Genomic DNA, 18,746 nt, shown 5'->3' on the forward strand with positions numbered 1-18,746 from the left:
GATAAACCTGTGTTTCATGGTTTACACTCTATTTTTCAGGAAAGTTTGAATTGTAATTAGAATTATGTTGGAATGGTAGTTCTCTATCCATTTGGAGGGTCGATAAATTTGAATTTATCAGAGTTGCTTATAAAAAAAATGCCACCAGCAAACAGCCATTCTCCCAACTCAGTATTTATCTGTTAACAACAAGATTTTCATCCCCAACTGCAACCAAGCCCCTGCTTTTGCCCCCACCCTTTAGTGGGTCTAGAGTAAGCTCTGTACTGACAGGAAATAGCTGTGGAAACAAACACGCTATAGCCATTCTTCCCATTGCTATTGCAAGGTTACTCCTTGAACCTGCCACTGATGGCTCCAGTTCTAGCCCATGGCCCTATGTGCCCTCATCCAGTTTCTAGGAGCCTTGCAAGGAAAAAGGCAGAGACTCACACATTACACTTTCATCTGAAAATTGAAAGACTCTGATTGTAATCTTAGCATTAGAATTATGGTTTAAAACTGTTGTCTTAGACATCATTACTACTAAAAAAAAAAAAATCCCAAGTTATCCTGGCTTAATAATATGAGTATATGAGTTAGCCTGCCAAAAATATAGGCAGGCTTTTGCCTTTCCATCATGCTATCAAGTGAAAGTTCTTTCAGTGGAACAGAAGACTATGAGTATCTGGAGGCTTTGAAAGGCCTGGTGGGGGGGGGTAGTAGACAAAAAGACAATGTTCCTAGGGTTCCTTAGAAAAAAAACAGATGTTTGGGAGTGGGTTTGAGCTATTTTATTGATAAAAGCATGACCCTCTCATAGTCTCCTGATATTATAGAACTTTCATCATGTTTCTCATTTGCCCACCACTCTGCTCTGTCCTGTCAGAGCTCCCTCTTCTGGTCACTGAGACTTAGGAATCAAAGTTAAACCCTGTCCCTAATATATTTTTATTTGGCAATGTGGCTAAAAATGAAAACTGTTGCTATGTAAAGCACATATGAAAATATTCAAATCTGCCATAAGATATTGCTGGAAACTCAAGTCTAGAAACCATATTACTGAAAATAAGTTCCAACTGAAATTCCTCCACACAATATGTTCCAGTAATTTAACAACCCTCAAAACTATTTTACCTACTTGTCCACTTTTAGCAGGGTTGCATAAATAAATATCAGCATTCCCTCTGCACTCTTCCAACGTACACATCAGCACACTGACAATTGCAAGACTGACTTAAATGATCATGTAAATCACCAGTGAAATGTAAGAATTTGGATGCTTTCCCATAATATCAGAATTGGAATGCTCTTTACTCATCTTTAGACCTGTCAATGTTATCTTACAATATCTGACACTTGGTTTGTCTTAAACATTAACTCTGTGATAGAAGTTGATCAATAGTCAGTCTCAATTACCCACTTCCTTCCCAAATCAATACACATATCTCTTTTAAAGAAATTAGAATGCACACAAAATTTGATCCTATTGCACTAACTTACTGAACCTAAAAAAAGGAACAAATTACTTTGATGCCAGTGATTTTCTTTGTGCTCTTGTAAATTAATAAACTATAACACTTCCACCTTTTAAGTAAACTTTCTATCATTGATTAATCCTTAGAGACTAATTGACTTACATTTAAAAAAAAACAATGTATTGATTTTCTGAATATGTAAACTGCAATACTAGCAAATAGTATACATGTTCATTAATTTTATTAAACATACAAAATAGTAAGTTATGTATTTGCTCCAACTATTCAGCGCCCCCCCCCAAGGAACTAAGTGTTCAGATCTCTAAAACAGAAGGTATATGAAAACACCACTAATTATATTTGTTTTTAATCACTTTTAAAAATCTGTCTGTGGGCTAGAATTATTTATGTTCTTTTAGCTAGGATTATTTATGAAAACAGCTGCTACTTTTAATATGACATCCTTGATAGTATACATTTAACTTGCCTTCAGCAACAACCCAATCAATCACAATCACAATATATGCTTACTTACCTCCTAAGCCTATTCTGCTGGATCAGCTGGTATTGCATGCCACTATACTCCAAGCCAAGATAAAACCGAGAGAAATCAAGCAACTTCCCGACACTTTCAGAGAAAGAAAATTAGTGAATGAAGTGGGCCTTTCTATGTTACTCTGTTAATGTTTGCAATTCTCACCTTCCCCCTCAAAAAAAGTATTGAGAGATCAATATAATACTTAAACTTTTTAAGTAGCAATAAATCTTTTTTTAAAGATTAATTATGTATACAGAACTGGTGTACAGGCCAAAGGTGCAAGGACAGTGAGTGGATTCACCAGAGAAAGAGTGAGGAGCAGAACAGGCAGACCGGCAAAGTACATTGCTGAGGGGAGCAGCGGGCAAGATGGAAGAGGTCTGCAACCCCATCTGGGTCACCTCCCAGCTGAGGCTGGAACTTGCACTGAAACTGCTGCCGCTAGCTTGCAGTGCTGCCTCCTAATCCATCGTACCACCAAGGAGGGTCAAGCAATAAATTTTAATGTATATTAATATACTTCCAGTATGTTAATGAAATAAAGTTTCTAACAAGAATGAAATAGAGGGACCAGAATTAGAAAACAAGCTCAAATGTTTCTCATTCAAAATAGGTATTTGCAATATATAAGCATACTTTCTACATTAGAAAGGGGAAAAAAATACGGGAATTAATTTAGATGATACTTCAATAACATAAGAAACATAGTTACTTAGAGATACAATCACAATCTTATTTTTTTTTCCTCTTGTCACTAGCTAGTTGTAAACTTGGAAGAGTTAGCATTCTATTCCACTAATGAAGACTAATAAACAAAGAGTATATATTTTCATTGATTTACACAACAATCACCTGAAAGAAGAAAGCAACTAATGTGCTTCATACAGCACATACAGCTATGTTATGACTTAGAGAAGTGCTTTTCAAATTTTACTAACTAATGCAGATTTGTGGCTCCTTTTTAACCCAGTAAGTTTAGGATATGTTAATACCTGATATCACTCTCAGGAATTCTGTAAAATTAGAATTCAGTCTACTAGTTGAAAAACATCAATTTAAGGTAAATGTGTTTATTATTACAACAGAAACTATAGAATAGTCAGGTAAGATACCAATATTACATCAGGTATTTTAAATATTTTATATTACTATACTAGTATATCAAGTTCCATAGCATTTAAAGAGTTACTACATAGCATTTAAAGAGTTACTAAAAACAGTTAAGATTTATTCATTCCAGGTACAGTTTTCTCATTTTGGTTGTTAAAAAGTGAACCATAGCTTTTTTTTAATTGGCATTGAAAAAGTTCAATGTGTGAACTTGAAATTTTTTTTTAACTTCTAGTTCATTTATAATGTCTTATGGTTGCCATTCTTAAAAAAAAAATGTGGAATCACACTACTTGTTGTTCTTTCTTTTTGGTTTCAAGGGAAGACGAGGAAAAACAGGTCCTCCAGGAAAACCAGGACCTCCAGGACCACCTGTGAGTAAACAGTTGGAAGACTGGCTTTTCAGAGTCTCTTGGTTTTGCATTTATTTAAGGTTATCTTACTGCTCTGTAGAGAAAGTTTCTATCTTTTACTTCTACTCATGAATCCATTTTCTCCTCTTTCCTTATTGCCACCTCTTTAGTTGAGGTCCCTTTCCTTCCATATCCACATTTCCGTAGCTATCTCAGAGTTGGTCTCATTGCCTCTGCATTGTGCAGAGTAATATCTAACTCATAACTGACTACATACCTCTTTGACAATTCTTTATTAACCTCCCTTTTCTTCCATGTCTACTACATGCCTTTCTGCATCTTTTGTACTTAGCCCTTTACCTGTCTGTGCCTGTCCTCCTTTGTGCCCTTCTTTCTTTTATAGTCTACAGTGTAATCTTTCTTTACTACCTCTAAAATGTCATATATTGCACATATTCTCCTGGAGGCATAGATAAGTGTCCCTAATCTTTGTGACTCAGCTCAGCATCAGTCCCCTACAAAACCTTTGCAGTGCTCTCAGCATGAAAGTGTTATCCCCATGACCCTTATATTCTTATTTCTAAAAGGATTTATTTATTTATGCTTACAAAACTGGGGTATAGGTCAGAGGTGCAGGGGCAGTGAGTGGATTCACCAGACAGAGAGGGGAGCAGAACAGGCAGATTGACAAAGTAACACTCCTGAGGGGAGCAGCAGGCAGGTCAGCAGAGGTCTGCCACGCCATGTAGGTCAGCTCCCTGGCGGGGGATCAAAGTAGTGCTGCAGGGCTCCGGAGAACTTCATAACGTGGTGCTTTAACCCATTGCACCACCAGGGAGAACCTGAACCTTATAATCTTATACCTTCTACATGGCTAGCACTTTGTACTGTGACTGTTACCGTCCTTATCTGTCTACCCACTGCACTATGAAATTTTTTAACATCTGTCTCATCACCATAGCCTAGCATAGTTTTCTGGCATGTAGCATGTAGCATGTGATTTTTAATTATTTATAAATGAGTGAACAAACAAGTAAGTGAACAAATAAAGACCAGAAAATAATTGTTTTGAAGACCAGAACCACCCTCCACTTCCACTATAGGGTTCCAGACTTTGCACCTTATAGGAATTGCTCAGGGTGAGGTCAAGTACCAAAAATGAATACTACTTGTTGATTGTGTACTGATCATTGATTATGTTCACTTTACCCATTCAAGTGAATTGCTCTGAATGGTTATCAGTGTACTGATATCAACTGAAACTGTTTATAGAAGTATGTAGGAGGAATGAGGTATTAATTGGGTATCTTAGAATATAGTCTTTAAAGGAATGAGCTTGTTTTTATTCCAAACTTTCTAGCAAAACAGAGAACACATTGTAAGATTTTCAATAATTGCCTTGTGCTTTAGAGAAGAAAAGCTGGTGAATGCTAACAGGCAAGATTAGACCTTCATGTAGTTTTCTAAATGTGTGATGCTGCTTTCAAGACAGGATAATTGTTGTCTCAAAGGAGGAATTTGAATGATGAAGGCCTTTATGACAAGCTTGCCAAATGTCTCAGAGAGGATTACACTGAATTCTGGAATGAGTTTTCAACTGTAGATCAAAGGAGTTTACTAAAGAGTTTCAAAGATTAAGCAATATGTGACTATATGCAAGAATGCATAATATTCATCCACAAGTTTTAGTTTATTGCCAGAATATTGGAGGAGGAAAGGTACTCATTTTATTTCAAGTATTGGAATTATAATTTAAAATCAGCTATAGGCCCAGTACACAGTATTCATTAAATCCTGCAATCACAGATTTTAAAGAAAAGTGATTTGTTACTTTTGTAATATAAAGCAAGCCCCATTTGTTAGACTTCAAAAGACAGTGAAAATTTACGCAAAAAAGAAAAGATTTTTTATTTACAAGTCAATAATTTTTGTTTTGTTTTATTACATTTTAAATTATTTTTAATTTATTTCATAAGGTACCCACATACCTTGGGTACCCACCTAGAGGAAGTACACCCACCACCAATTCACCCATAGTCCCCACCATAGCCCACTGTACTTCCTCTCCTCCTTGTTCTTAACCACCCCCCAACAGTTCCTTATCTTATGTTTCAGTTATGTAGTCACCTATCAAAGGCTAGTTTTTAAGCTAGTCTCTATCCAGCACTTAACTTAGATACTTTATCTTACACATATTAGTGACACCATTCAGTACTTATCTTTCTCCTCACTTATTTCACTTCATGTTATCCTTTCTAATTTCACCCACTTGACCACAACTGGCATGAGTTTATCTTTTTCCATCAGTGAGTAGTATTCCATTGTGTGTATATATACCACATCTTCTTCATCCACTCATCTGTTTGAGGATGTTTAGGCTGTTTTCATAATTTAGCTATAGGAAATAGTACTGCAATAAAGGTGGGAATAGAAGTTTCCTTTTAAATCATTGTTTCTGAATTTTGGAGATAAATGTCTAGGAGTGCAATTACTGGGTCAAATGGAAGATCCATTTTTAATGTTTTGAGACTCCTCCATACTCATTTTCACAAACACTAGAGCCATTTGCAGTCACACCTTTACCAGCACTTGTCTCTTTGATGTGGGCCATTCTCATTGTGTGAAGTGGTATCTCGATGTGGTTTTGACTTGCATTTCCCAGATGCAAGTGATAGTGAACATTTTCTCATGTGCCTGCTGGTCATCTGTATGTCTTTTTGGAGAACTGCCTATTCCCCCTGCCCATTTTTTTGATTGGATTATTTTTATTTTTGTCATTTTATGAGTTCTTTGTATATCTTTGATATCAATCCTTTATCAGATTTATAGTGTGCAAATATTTTCCACCACCCGTAGAGTATCTTTTTGTTTTAGTTATGGTTTCTTTCACCATGCACAAGCTTTCTAGTTTGATGTAATTCCAGTTCATGTTCCTTTTTGTGTTTCCTTGCTGTTGGGAATGAATCCCTAAATGCATCACTGAAGCTTATGTGAGGAAATGTTTTGCACCTGGTTTCTTCTGTGTATTTTTTTTTCTTCTATGTATTTTATGGTTTCAGGATTACATCTAAGTCTTTGATCCATTTTGAATTAATTTTCATATGGTGATAAATAGTGGTCTAGTTTCAGTCTGTTGCAAGCATCTGTATAGTTTTCCCTTTTATTAAAGAGGCAACCCTTATCCCAATGCATGTTTTTGGCTCTTTTGTCGTAGAGTAACTATCCACATGTTTGGGTTTATTTCTAAGCTCTCAATTCTATTTGACTAGTCAGAGTGTTCAACTTTTGTTTAAAAAAAAAATACTATCCCCTTACTCTGCTTAAGTATTGTGGCTTATAGAAGCTCTTGTCTCTGATTTTGGGGTAATTCCTCTAGTTGAGTAAAACATATTTTCTATAATACAAGTACTATCAAAATTTATCATGGAGTATAGCTTTCATCAGAATTTGGATGATAGTTTGAATGGTGGTGTGTGTAATATCAACATGTTACAAAAAGAAATCTTATGATGTTTCTACCTCTCTTTAAAGGAACTACTCATAGGGTGTATTGAGACTGGCTCCCCCATTTTTCTGTGACACCTTTATGTTTAATTTTTTTAAAACTTAATGTACATTAGTCAGAAAGCTATTGTTTTCCTATTGATTAGAAGTGAACAGAGTTCTTTGAAATCAGTCCCTTCAAGCTTATATTAACTAATATTTTTAAGAAAATGTGTTTATAAAATATAAAATGCTTCCAGTTCACAATGTTTGATAGCTTCATAAATTTTATTTCAGGCCTAGTATGTGCTTAATGCTTGGTTAGGAGCTTGGCTTGAAAAAAGGAACATGATATTGTCCTTGCCCTCCAGAGATTCAAGTTTAATTCACAGAGATGTAAACAAAAGTAGAGTTTAGAAAAAGGTGGTTTCCTTCAGGAATTAACATCTAAAGCATAAAAGTTGAACCTTTAAAAAGAGAAGGAATTCCTGCCAGTTACAACATAGATAAACTCAGATGATATTATACTAAGTGAAATAATGGCTTAAAATAAAGACTGCATGATCCCACTTATATAAGATTTCTAAATAGTCATAGAAGCAAAAAACACAGTAGTGGTTGTCAGGAATTGAGGGGTAGGGAGAATGGGAGTTATTACTCAATAATTAACAAGTTTCAGTTATCCAAAATTAGAATTCTGGAGCTCTCCTTAACAACCTAGAACCTATAGTTAATAATAAAAATTTTGTACACTAGATGTTATTTTAAATAGCTTTAGCACAAATTAAGGGAACTCTGGGAGAGGTTTCCACTACAATTACCTTATTGTAGTGATGGTTTCATGGGGTTTACATATGTCCAGTCTCATCAAATTGGACATATTAAATATGTGCCATTCCCTCTTTGTTGATTAGGACTCAAAAAGGCTTTTTTTTTTTAAGTTGTAATTTGTCGTGTAAAGCAAATAGAGGGAAAGGAAAGAGCAAGCTAAGTTCAGGTGACCCCCTGAAGAAAAAAAAAAATGGAGTGTTGCTAGCTCTAGGGAGGGGGGACAGTTGAGCAGCCCAGGTAGTTCTGAAACCCAGAGCACCTGGCCAGCACTGGCCAGTAAAGGCCAGGCAGGATCCTGAAGAAGTTCATGTGAAGTTCTGAGAGTCATGAAAAGCCACCGAAGTTGTACTGAGTCATTAAGTGGAGAGTGCTGTGGCCACATCTCTTAGCACAATGGCTTTTGGTGATTGAGAGAATAAGCAAGATTCACTGAGCTCTCATAGTATGTACTCTTAAATACTTCTTGAAGTGCCAGCAAAGTAATTTTTTTTATGTTAGAATGTCCCAACTATTTGTATTTTATAACAACTATATATAGCTTAAGAAACATTCCTGTTTACTTGTGGACATTTTGAGTTCAAAATGCTGTTGTTATTTTGTCTTCTCCAACATCGTACTCTCTGTGAGGAGAACCTTGCTATAGACACAGCAGGGAGGAAGGTATACAAGAAAGAAGGAAGAGTTGGTTAGTCTAAAACTCTTCTGATTGAGATTGGGAAGTGGTGTATGACTCACCCTACTGGTTTGCAAACGAGATTCCTAAAGCTTGTGTGGAATTTCTTATGACCATGTCAAAAAAATTTAATGTTATCTTTTATCAGATAGATGCAAATGATATATAATACCTTTCAAATGAGGCACTAATTTGTACAATTTCAGCATATTTGTTTGATCAATAAGTCTTTGAAAAAATTAGGGGGTGAAGCTTAAATCTGATCAGTGTGATCATCTGAAATGAACAAAGGAATAGGAGTGACGAGGAGACATGAGTCTGTGATGACAATGTACTTTACTCCTTTTCTCAGGAAATGTTCTCCCCTTTGTGGCTTTAAAGATATTCCCCAAATGAAAGGTGGTGTGGTGGTGTTGCTTTTTTTTTTTTAATTATTTATTCAGATAGAGCTGGGGTACAGGCCAGAGAAGCGGAGGGTGAGAGGATTCACCAGAGACAGAGAGGGGAGCAGAACAGACAGATCGAGGAAGTACTCTGCTGAGGGGAGCAGCGGGCGGGTCAGGAGAGGTCTGCCGCCCATGTGGCTCTCCTTCAGGGGAGGTGGGAATCAAACTTATGCGCAAGTGGCTTAAGCTTCTTAGTGCAGTGCTTTAACCCGCTGGGCCTGGTGTTGCTATTTAAGGTAGTATCAGTGAATGTTTTAAAAAAACAAAACCAAAAAGTCCATAATAACCTGAAGCTACTCTAATAATTAAAAGGTTTAAACATTTCTACTAGATTTCTTTGTTCTGAAGTCAAATTTGAACTTTATTATTTTCCTTTTTATTTTTTATATATATTTTTTACATTATTGTTCAGTTTGTACATTTTTTCATCTCAGTGTAATCCCCGTGGACTTCCCACCACCACTTTACCTGTGTGCCATCACCATAGTCCCATGTGCTCTTCCCACCTCAGTTTTGATCCTGTTCCCTCTTCTCCCCTGTAGAATCTCTCTGGTTTATGGTTATGTGTTGGTTTTCGTGTTTACTTTATTACAATTACTTTTTTTCTGATCCTTCACATTTCTGCTATGAATGAAACAAACTTAAGAAAAAATTTTCTCCCAAATGATGTTGTTTACAGAGAATCATTTTCACAACTTTGAATTTAGCATATATATATATGGAAGATAAGCTTTTATTGCTAAGGAGTGTAACTATTCTTCCACACATGGATTCTCCATGTAATAAAATTATTCTTAAACATAATTCTTGTAATTGAAAGACAACAAAATTAGTTAACAAGTTAGCCACACTCCTTCATGATGAACGTATTCTTTTATAAAGTATGATACAGTTTCATGTTTCCAACTAGAACTGATCTTACCCATCCAAAGAAAAGTCTCCAAATTCATTCAAATAGCTTCAGCCTTCTTGAATAACTAATATTTATTGTAGGGAATCCAGATGTCTTTGATTAATAATAATCTTTGGATATATACTATGTTTATAACTGAAGAGCATTTTTCAGAGAGGAAGCATCTTTCTGGGGAAGAAACAGTAGTAACTCTTGAGGAAACAGGTTCAGAAGGGATGGATGGATTGTGAGTTTATTACAGCACTAGCTCTACATTGGGAACCCCAATGCCAGTACCTGATGTAATCTCACAACTACCTTTGGAAGTAGCAGTTGTCTTAATTTTATAATGGGGTAGAGGATGTTTAGCAAGGTCAAGTAATTTAACACATTAACACACTAGTATAAGCACAGAAGGCAGAATTGAAACTCAGAAACTGATCCCAAAACTACCTCTATTCTACTACACTACAGGTGTGAAGGGAAAATACATAGTTTCCCATTTGACTAGGCTCAGTCTTACTTAAACATCACATGCAACATGGTTTGATTTTCTCATGGAAATTCATGGTACAGCAATGACTCAGATAAATGGTAATATAAAAAGATTGTGAGGGAGCAAATCCTTCTCACTAGTTTGTCCCTGAAAAATTCACTTGATATTTCCATGTTCAGTTTCCTTCTCTGTAATTTGAAATGACACTATAGGTCCTGCCTCCTCTACTTCCAATAGTTGCTAAAAGGACCAAACACAATTTATGTGAAAGGCTTTCATGTAAATGTAAAGCCCCATCTAAATGAACTTTTAATGTAGATAGAAGACATTGTCTTGAATCTGTAATCAAATCAACTCATTTTTGTTTCTCTTTACAAATTTCAAAAAAAAAGAAATCCAGTTTGAATATCCTTCAGTGGTTTCTAAGTAAAAGATTGTATGTTCTACATATAGAATACTTATTCTAGGTATGTAAATCTACTCATGAAGAGATACAGATGATACCCTAAGTCAGGAATAATAGCAACCAGGTCTAAATATTCAGTGAGATTTTTTGATTTACAGCCCCTTCATTGCATATGGGACAAGTTTATCCATGATCTGAAATGTTGCATTTTATTAGTTGTGAGGTTCTTTAATTCTTAACTACTATCCTTCACATCCCAATAAAAATTTCTCTCTTTAAATCCTTTCCATTGTCTAAGTAGCACAAGCAATGAAAACTATTGGCCTTGTGTTATACTAATGATTTCTGGAAAGTCTCAAGACTTAAAATGCCTTACTTTACCTCAAAGTATTTTGGTTCCTAATTCCTTTAGAAATGAGAGGAAAGCAGCTGGAAATGAGTCAGAGAAGGGGGGAAGCCAGGAAAATTTAACTAATGAGACACTAAAGGAAGTATTAAAGCCCACCCATTTGATATTAACTTTACTTCTCATTCATCATCATTGTAAAAAGGGTTTATTCAAAACCACATTAATTTTACAATGTGTTATTATTTCTTTCTGTTACAGGCAGGACTCTTCATTTCCTTTCTTTTTTTCTGGTATTGTTTTTGTGCATTGTTTCTCAATTGTGTATGAGATTTGAGCAGTGGGCTCAAATGTGTCACATTTCAGTGCATAGCAACTTATGTTGAAAATGGAAATCAAGAAATTTGTAACATGGGGCAGCAGCTCCCTCTACTGTTTCCACTTGCAAAGCTCTAGGTAAAGAAGGAGTATATCTGAGATGTGAAATTATTTAAAATAGAGGAAATTATTTAAATCTACATGATTCCAATGTTTTCAGAATTTTGTTGAACTTTCTGCTTATCTTGTATTTTATATGCAAATTATATTTCTTCAACAATTACTTTTAAAGTCAACATGAAGCTGTTTTAAAATTAAAACCTTTAGTCCATGCTTCTCTGTTGTACAGCACTAATAAATTCCACAGTGTTAATTTTGTGGATACTTATGCTAGTGGGAATGATTTTATTCGAAGATAATATGATTCAATTCAATTCAATTGTGTTATTTCTATTGTAGTTTAACTTTAGTATAGAAGAACTTCTTTCCCCTTTAAAGCATGAATAATCACACTGGTCTGAATTGTTACATAGTTATAGTAACACAGCACTGTACATGGTTGAAATAGTAAATATGGAGTGTGAAATTGAATGCATGTATTCAACAAATACTTTTTGATCATCTATCATATGTTAGCCACTGTTACAAACATGGAGTAGACAACAGTTTTTGAAAGAACAGGAATATACTACGACAGTTCTTTTCCTTCAGTACTTTATACTCTGTTGTGTGTGGTGGATATAGGAGGAGCAGTAGGTAGTAGTCACTTTAAAAAATAGATAATTTCAATTTAGTACGAGGGTCTGTAAGGGAATGAACTGGCTAATAGGAAAATGATTTCAAAGGAAGAGTTGTTTCTCTAGGTAAGTGTCAAGCTGGCATGTCTGAGCATCTTGGTGATAAAGGTAGTCATGTGGGATTGGAGCAAGAAAGTTCCAATCAGAAAGATCAAGACCTAATGTGGGAACAAGGTTGATGTACTCAGTAAACACAAAGATTACAGGAGCTAGGAGAAGGAAAGTGACAGAATGGGTTTTGCAGCTGAGTGCCTTTTATAATTTAGGGCCTTGTAAGAGTGGGAGCAGTAGGAGAGGGGGTTGGCAATAAGTGGCCAGGGAAGTGATCAACCAGTCACATCTCCCTTTTATAAATCTCAGTATGTGTGTTTTTATCTGAGGTGCTTAAGTTTTCATTTTGATGTGAAAAAGTTAATATTCCTACTGATAACTCTAAAGGCAACATCATTTTAGCACATCTTGTTATAGGCAGTATGGATTTATTTGATGAGAGAAAATAAGAAAACTGACAGAGCTTTGATATTAGCCCATTTAATTTTAATTCTACGTGAATCAAGTGAATACTGTATTTTTCATTAAAGATAAATGTTTTCATCACATACAAGTCAGTCTTTTTTACTTTTGCCCCACAACTAGACCTGGTTCTTCTTTTCTGATAGTCTATAGGTTAGATCTGATGAACAGAAAATATATATCCTCAGTGCCTTCAAGTACCATAGTATCTGCCTGCCCCTGCACCCCATTTTCCTTCACAAAACCCAACTTTTGTGTCTTCCACCTCCAACTTGTTTATTGCCTGATAACCTAAGGTGCAAAGTTACTGCCTTCAGCATACAGGAAGACCCACATGAAACAAGTTAGTACCCTACACACATTCTGGATTGTTAAACAAAATGAATGAAGAAAAGTCTTCTAATTAAAACATTTTAGTTCTTTTTAAAACACCATGTAAATGCTTATATGTATTTTGTGGCTCATCTTCTGTCAACGTGGAAAAAACTTCATATTCTTAACCTCCTTTCTAAAAGCCTTGAACTGATCAAGATTTTGTCATGTTTTTAGTTTTCCTTTTAGCAAAGAAACTTAGTCTCTTCATTCTATTAAATGACAAAAGGCCATGTACTCTAATGATAATATCTGCAGAGAAAATGAACCTAAGTTCATTTTTTGAGTCCATGAGAATAGCAATTTCACTTCTTAATAAAAATAAGATAACTTCCTCAGATTTAAAAATAAAGACCCATAAAGCCTGTAAAATGGAGACATGATCACTTAATCATTTTTATTGCCACTTGTTCCCCTCTGGGGTCATGGTCCCAGACAAAACAGCTGTTACCAACATTGCTAAAATTCCAGTGTCACCTTGTGTGGCCACAGAATACGTAGTCATGCATGAGGCAGCTGGGGATAACAGGTTGAGAGTCTGAAAACTAGCACTTGAGTTTGATTCCCTAATTATTTCTCTTTTTCTCCCCCTCTGAGCAGCAGGAATGAGACATTATTAGCCACTTTCTGACTTCCTGAGTTCTTTACTAATTATTGCTACTATGGAGGAAAAGAATTTTATCTTCTTTCAGCCACTGACTACTTTTTTCATCTTGGATTTTGTTATTGAAACCAACTATTAAGACATCCAAACTGACAAGCATTATGTCTAGCAATGTTTGGACAAATATTTGAAATCCTCATGTAGATGGTTACCAAATAGCTATTAATTGGAGCAGTGCATTTATTAAGCACCCTTTCTTTGTGTTGGGTAAACATTTAGGTTTTAATAAATCATATTGGACTTTGAGAATATATTCAGAAACAGAGACTCCTGAGTAATCTTAGAGTTTGTATTTGATGATTAAGTTTCCAGAAGCACCTGAAATAGTATTCAATTTTAACACTATAAATCTGTGAGATAGGCGAGGAAAGATTATCTCCATTTTAACAATAAGAAAATTCTGGGCATTGGAAAGTAAGGGGCTTAGCTAAATCTATGCGTCTGTTTTCCTTGCACAACTGCAACCTGGTAGGAAACTATTTTGATCAAAGGAAAGACTAAAAGAAATTATGTGACTAGAGAAGCAATGTGCTCTTAACTTTTCTGGATAATCTGACACAAGAATTTTGGTAGAAATACAACTTAAGGGGTTTCAGCTATATCTGTATTTTTTGGTGAAAAGTAAAGATAAACTAACTCTGAAGCAAATATGGCAGATGGTTTGGGGCTGATAATCTTGGATAGTAGATTCATGTATGGTATTGTGTTCTATACTTTTTAGCATGCTTGAGATTTCCCAAATGTATTTTAAGAAACAGGAAATGTATGTATTGTGATTAACAAAATTTAATACCACTGTTTCTCTAATGACTTAGAGTGTCTTCTCCTTTGTCTGAAATCCTTTATTGAATAGGTTAAGATGTTTTAAATATTAAATCACTTTTTGTCTAAGAAATTTCCTGAGTGCATCTTCTAATAAACCAGGGGTTTCATGTGCACCAAGAATTGTCATTTGCAGATGATAAGAAATGTCGCTTTTGCACATTCAAGTTGAAAGTCGAGATTGCAGTCACCCCACAATAAAACCACCAGATTGTCTTTTTTTTTCCCCCCCTAGGTTACCCAGCATGTCCCCAGCTACTCAAATTCTGCACATGCTCTTAGCCTTTCTGTAACTTGACTCTGTGCAAACCAGGCCATCAGCCTGGTTATCTTAAGTCCAACCAGTTTGTCTTGGAAATGGCATTTTATCTGCATCGGGAACATTGCCATTCTACCAATATTTTTACAAAAGGTGACTGTTACAACTTAATTACAGTAAATGGGAATTCAAAGCATGGATAGGTGCAGGCTGTGTAAGTCAACTTCCCTTCTGATTTGGGCGGCATATTAAGAGATTTCTGAGATCAGACAGTCGATTCACAGTTGTTCCATTGTTGTTGGTGATAGTAAGCTTTTGGGGACGCCACTGGATACAAATAATTTGTTTCATCCATCTCCACCCTTACTCATTTTCATGTCCTGTGGCTTTTATCACCTTGTACTGGGTCAACGATGATGTTTCTGTGGGGCAGCAAGGCACTCTTTGAGATCCCTGCTGTTCCTTATATTGTAGGAAGCTGACAAACAATTTTTTTCCCCCTTTTGCAGGACATACTGGGGAGAGATGTGTATGAAACATTTTATGGATGGATAAGCAGAATGACAATACAAGGGAGGAATAATTTTTTCCCTAAGCATCATGCTATGGAAATCGGTCAAAAATGTCTCTCTCTACCAATGCAGTGGGGCTTTATATCAGTTAGATTGATTTGTTTTACAAGCTCAAGAAAAATAAACATCTTTTAAAATGATCTTTTTCTACCCTGGAAAATAAAGTGTTAAAAACTTAGACACTTCATAGCGTAATTTAGAAAATCTGCTTTTATGAAATGGGTTAATTATACCCATTGAATGCATTTGCTGTCACAGTCTCATCCTCCCACTCCTGTTCCAAAATGACAAGTAAAACCAGGGACTGTGCAATTTTGGAAAACAATCAGGTCACATATTGAGTATTTTGCTTATTCATACAACCATAAACTGTCTATGCTTGAGTTCCCTCAATTACACAGCTCAGTATGCAGGCCAGGAGAGACAAGCCCAATTCAAGTGAGCACTTCCTGAAATACACAGAGGAATGAGTTTGAAAAATGTCCAAAGTGGCAGATGTGAAAAATTCTCATTCAAAATCCAGAAGCTGCCTTTGCTGTAATCCCTCACCTGTTAATCGTACTGCTTCTGAACTTCTGAACCAGGGATTCTGGCAATAGCTTAGACTGAGACACTTAGGGGCTATCTATCTTTCAAAGAGTGGTCCTAGTATATGCCTTGGTGAGGGGGAAACTGGTTGCAAAAGAGAAGCTCATGGATAACAGTGCTGCTCTCAGAATTTCCAGAGACTGCTGAAAATAAGTGTGTGACTGCTGGTTTCTTGCAACACGATTACATTTTTTTTTTAAAGATTTATTTATTTATTCGTACAGAACTGGGGTACAGGCCAGAGATGTGGAGGGTGAGAGGCTTCACCAGAGACAGAGTGGGGAGCAGAACAGGTAGATCGACGAAGTACACTGCTGAGGGGAGCAGCGGGCGGGTCAGGAGAGGTCTGCCTCGCCATGTGGTCGCCTCCGGGGCAGGCGGGGATCGAACTCATGCGGAAGTGGCTTTAGTTTCTTAGTGCAGTGCTTTAACCCGCTGCGCCACCAGGGAGGGCCACAACACGATTACATTTTTTAGAGAAGTTTCCAAAAGATATCCTTGACAAATGAATAAGCTGTGTACTATAGCACTTAAATCAATCAGATTCGCAGAATGCTAATACACAAATCTTTCCTCTACAACAAATTAAAAGACACTATGGTATTTCTTATTTAAGGAATATTTCATTTTCTCTAAGTGTGTCAACTTTCCCATGTCTGTCTTCACTACCATTTCATGCTCATAAGAACTTCAGTCTGTCCAGCTCAACTCAAGCAACATTACTCTCTTGGTAAACTGTTTTTTCCAACTCCCTTGACCATATTTTTTCTTTCTTTCCTCACCGTATCATAAATGTTACTCTTTACCCCTGAGATTGGTGTTATTTGATCTTCAAAAGTTATCTAATGCTGATCGAGTTAGCAGGTGTCTTTCCCTTCTCAGAAACACCATCTCCTAAACTAAGCCTCCCATGATTTCAGAACTTCTCATTTCCATGTGCTTCAAGACAGACCATTTAATTTACATAATTAAATCCAAAGAGACACTGAAGAAAAATCATATCACTAGAAAAATAATTAAGTCAAATAAAAGGATTTGTGTTTAAAAGAAAAAAGCATTGATTTCCCAAGTATTTTCTATCTGGGGAGTATGTTTGATTATTTTCCCTCAAAATTAGGATAAAAGTTTTTGTTTTCATCCTCTCAAATAAAACAAATCCATCCATAAAGTCTTTTCTACTTACCTGGAGTTTACTGCTGCTTTATTTGAAATTATTTAGCCAAATACTTCGATTGATCTAAATCTGCTGGCCTTATGTGAGCCTGGAAATAGCAAGGCTTCTCCCCTATTTGCTACCACTTCTAACTGAAACCAAAACCAGCAAGAAATTGACTTTCATCTCAAAATATTTTTTATAAAAGTAATGAACTGAACTCAGTAAATATTTGGGGGCAGGAGGAGCTATCGAAACCATTTTCCATGTAATACGATAAAAAAAAATTGAAATGCCTTGCCCTCAAGGAGTTTTCATTCCAACCAGAAAAGCAAACATGCATTCCAGCCACTAAATCAGTATAAATGTGTTTTATTAGATTTTATGTAATGTGTTTTAGGTGGAAATACATAAAAGATACAAATTCATATTAACATTAGCTTTTCAAAGACTACTGTTTATAGAAACAGTATATATAGAAATATTTTTCATCTTATTCCTATGAATGAGTTTAGACGTCTTAATGACAATTTTTTTTAATACCAGGGGGAAAATAAATACCGATCTCTGCTTTTTTCTGCAAATGATTAGAAAATTGGAAATGTTTCTTGAAAATTAGCTCAAATGGGTTTCATCAACAAACTTTCTATCTGTTCTTATAGTAGAGCAATTTTTTAGCATGCTTTGAAGAGAGTTGATTAGTACAGCTTTCTTCACAGAGGTTTTTGGTATTGCAAAGCATGTTACTGAAGTTAATTGGAAACCCACAGGGCTAGAAGGCAGTTATGTGTAACCTGAAAATATGTATTTGTGAAACCTGAAAGGAGCTCCTAATAAGGGATTGAAGAGTCATGGTGTATAGAGATAAGTGGCACCCAGATGACTCAAGGAGGCTTAGTCAGCCATTACAAAGCACTAGAGGATGTTTTTAGAGAAAAGGAAGAAAGGAAAATCACTCAGGAGAAAAGACCAGAGAAGGAGCAAAATAGTTGACAGAGGTGCCATGGAGCTCTTGATTCAGAATATCTGGGATGTGCTAAAGCAGGATCAAAAGGCCTTAATGCTGATTTGCTCAGAAAGCTTATAGCGAAGACCAAGGAACAAAAACACAGGGCAAAAATACAGTTCTATGAGCTTAGTGTACTACATGCGCTAGCTGGAGGGAGAGTCAGCTAAGTCCAAGACTGAGAAAGTGTGCTTTTGAGAGAATTCTTCCCATATTTTAAGTTTTAAAAATCTGGAGCCAAAGCTGAAACCTAATGCAAACACTCCTCATTGTACACTGTGTATCTGATGACACTTAGTGGCAGATATTATATTTCTGTTCCCACCTCTTTTAAGAAAGTATATAGCACTCAAATTTATTGTACATTAATTCACTTTTTCACACCAGGTATAGTTCTTATTAGAAAATAACATTAGAATCTCTACCCAGGTTTATAGAATTCACAAATTACCTACTGTGTACAGTTGGCTTCTGAACAGGTGTGACTCCCTGGAGTTCATGAGATTTTGAAGCTTCTCTGCAATTGTGTACTCATCACATTAATGCAGATGTTCTATGTCTCCCATCCCGAGAAATACAGTGCAGCAGAACAGCGTAAAAGATAGATACTATATAGCCTACCTAGCTATAGGAGTGTGGGCCGCAATCATG

The 18,746-nt window shown here is 35.9% G+C and overlaps 1 protein-coding gene across 1 annotated transcript in view; it reads left to right on the plus strand.

Moving 5' to 3' along the window:
* Positions 1-18,746, plus strand: part of COL19A1 (collagen, type XIX, alpha 1) — a 288,872-nt gene that overhangs the window by 190,548 nt on the left and 79,578 nt on the right. Inside the window, exon 15 of the mRNA XM_004674041.1 lies at positions 3,426-3,479. Within this exon, the coding sequence (XP_004674098.1) occupies positions 3,426-3,479 (54 nt within the window). The remainder of the gene's footprint in view (positions 1-3,425; positions 3,480-18,746) is intronic.

This window comes from Condylura cristata, unplaced genomic scaffold (assembly GCF_000260355.1).
Source record: "Condylura cristata isolate star-nosed mole 26May11 unplaced genomic scaffold, ConCri1.0 scaffold00001, whole genome shotgun sequence".
NCBI lineage: Eukaryota > Metazoa > Chordata > Mammalia > Eulipotyphla > Talpidae > Condylura > Condylura cristata.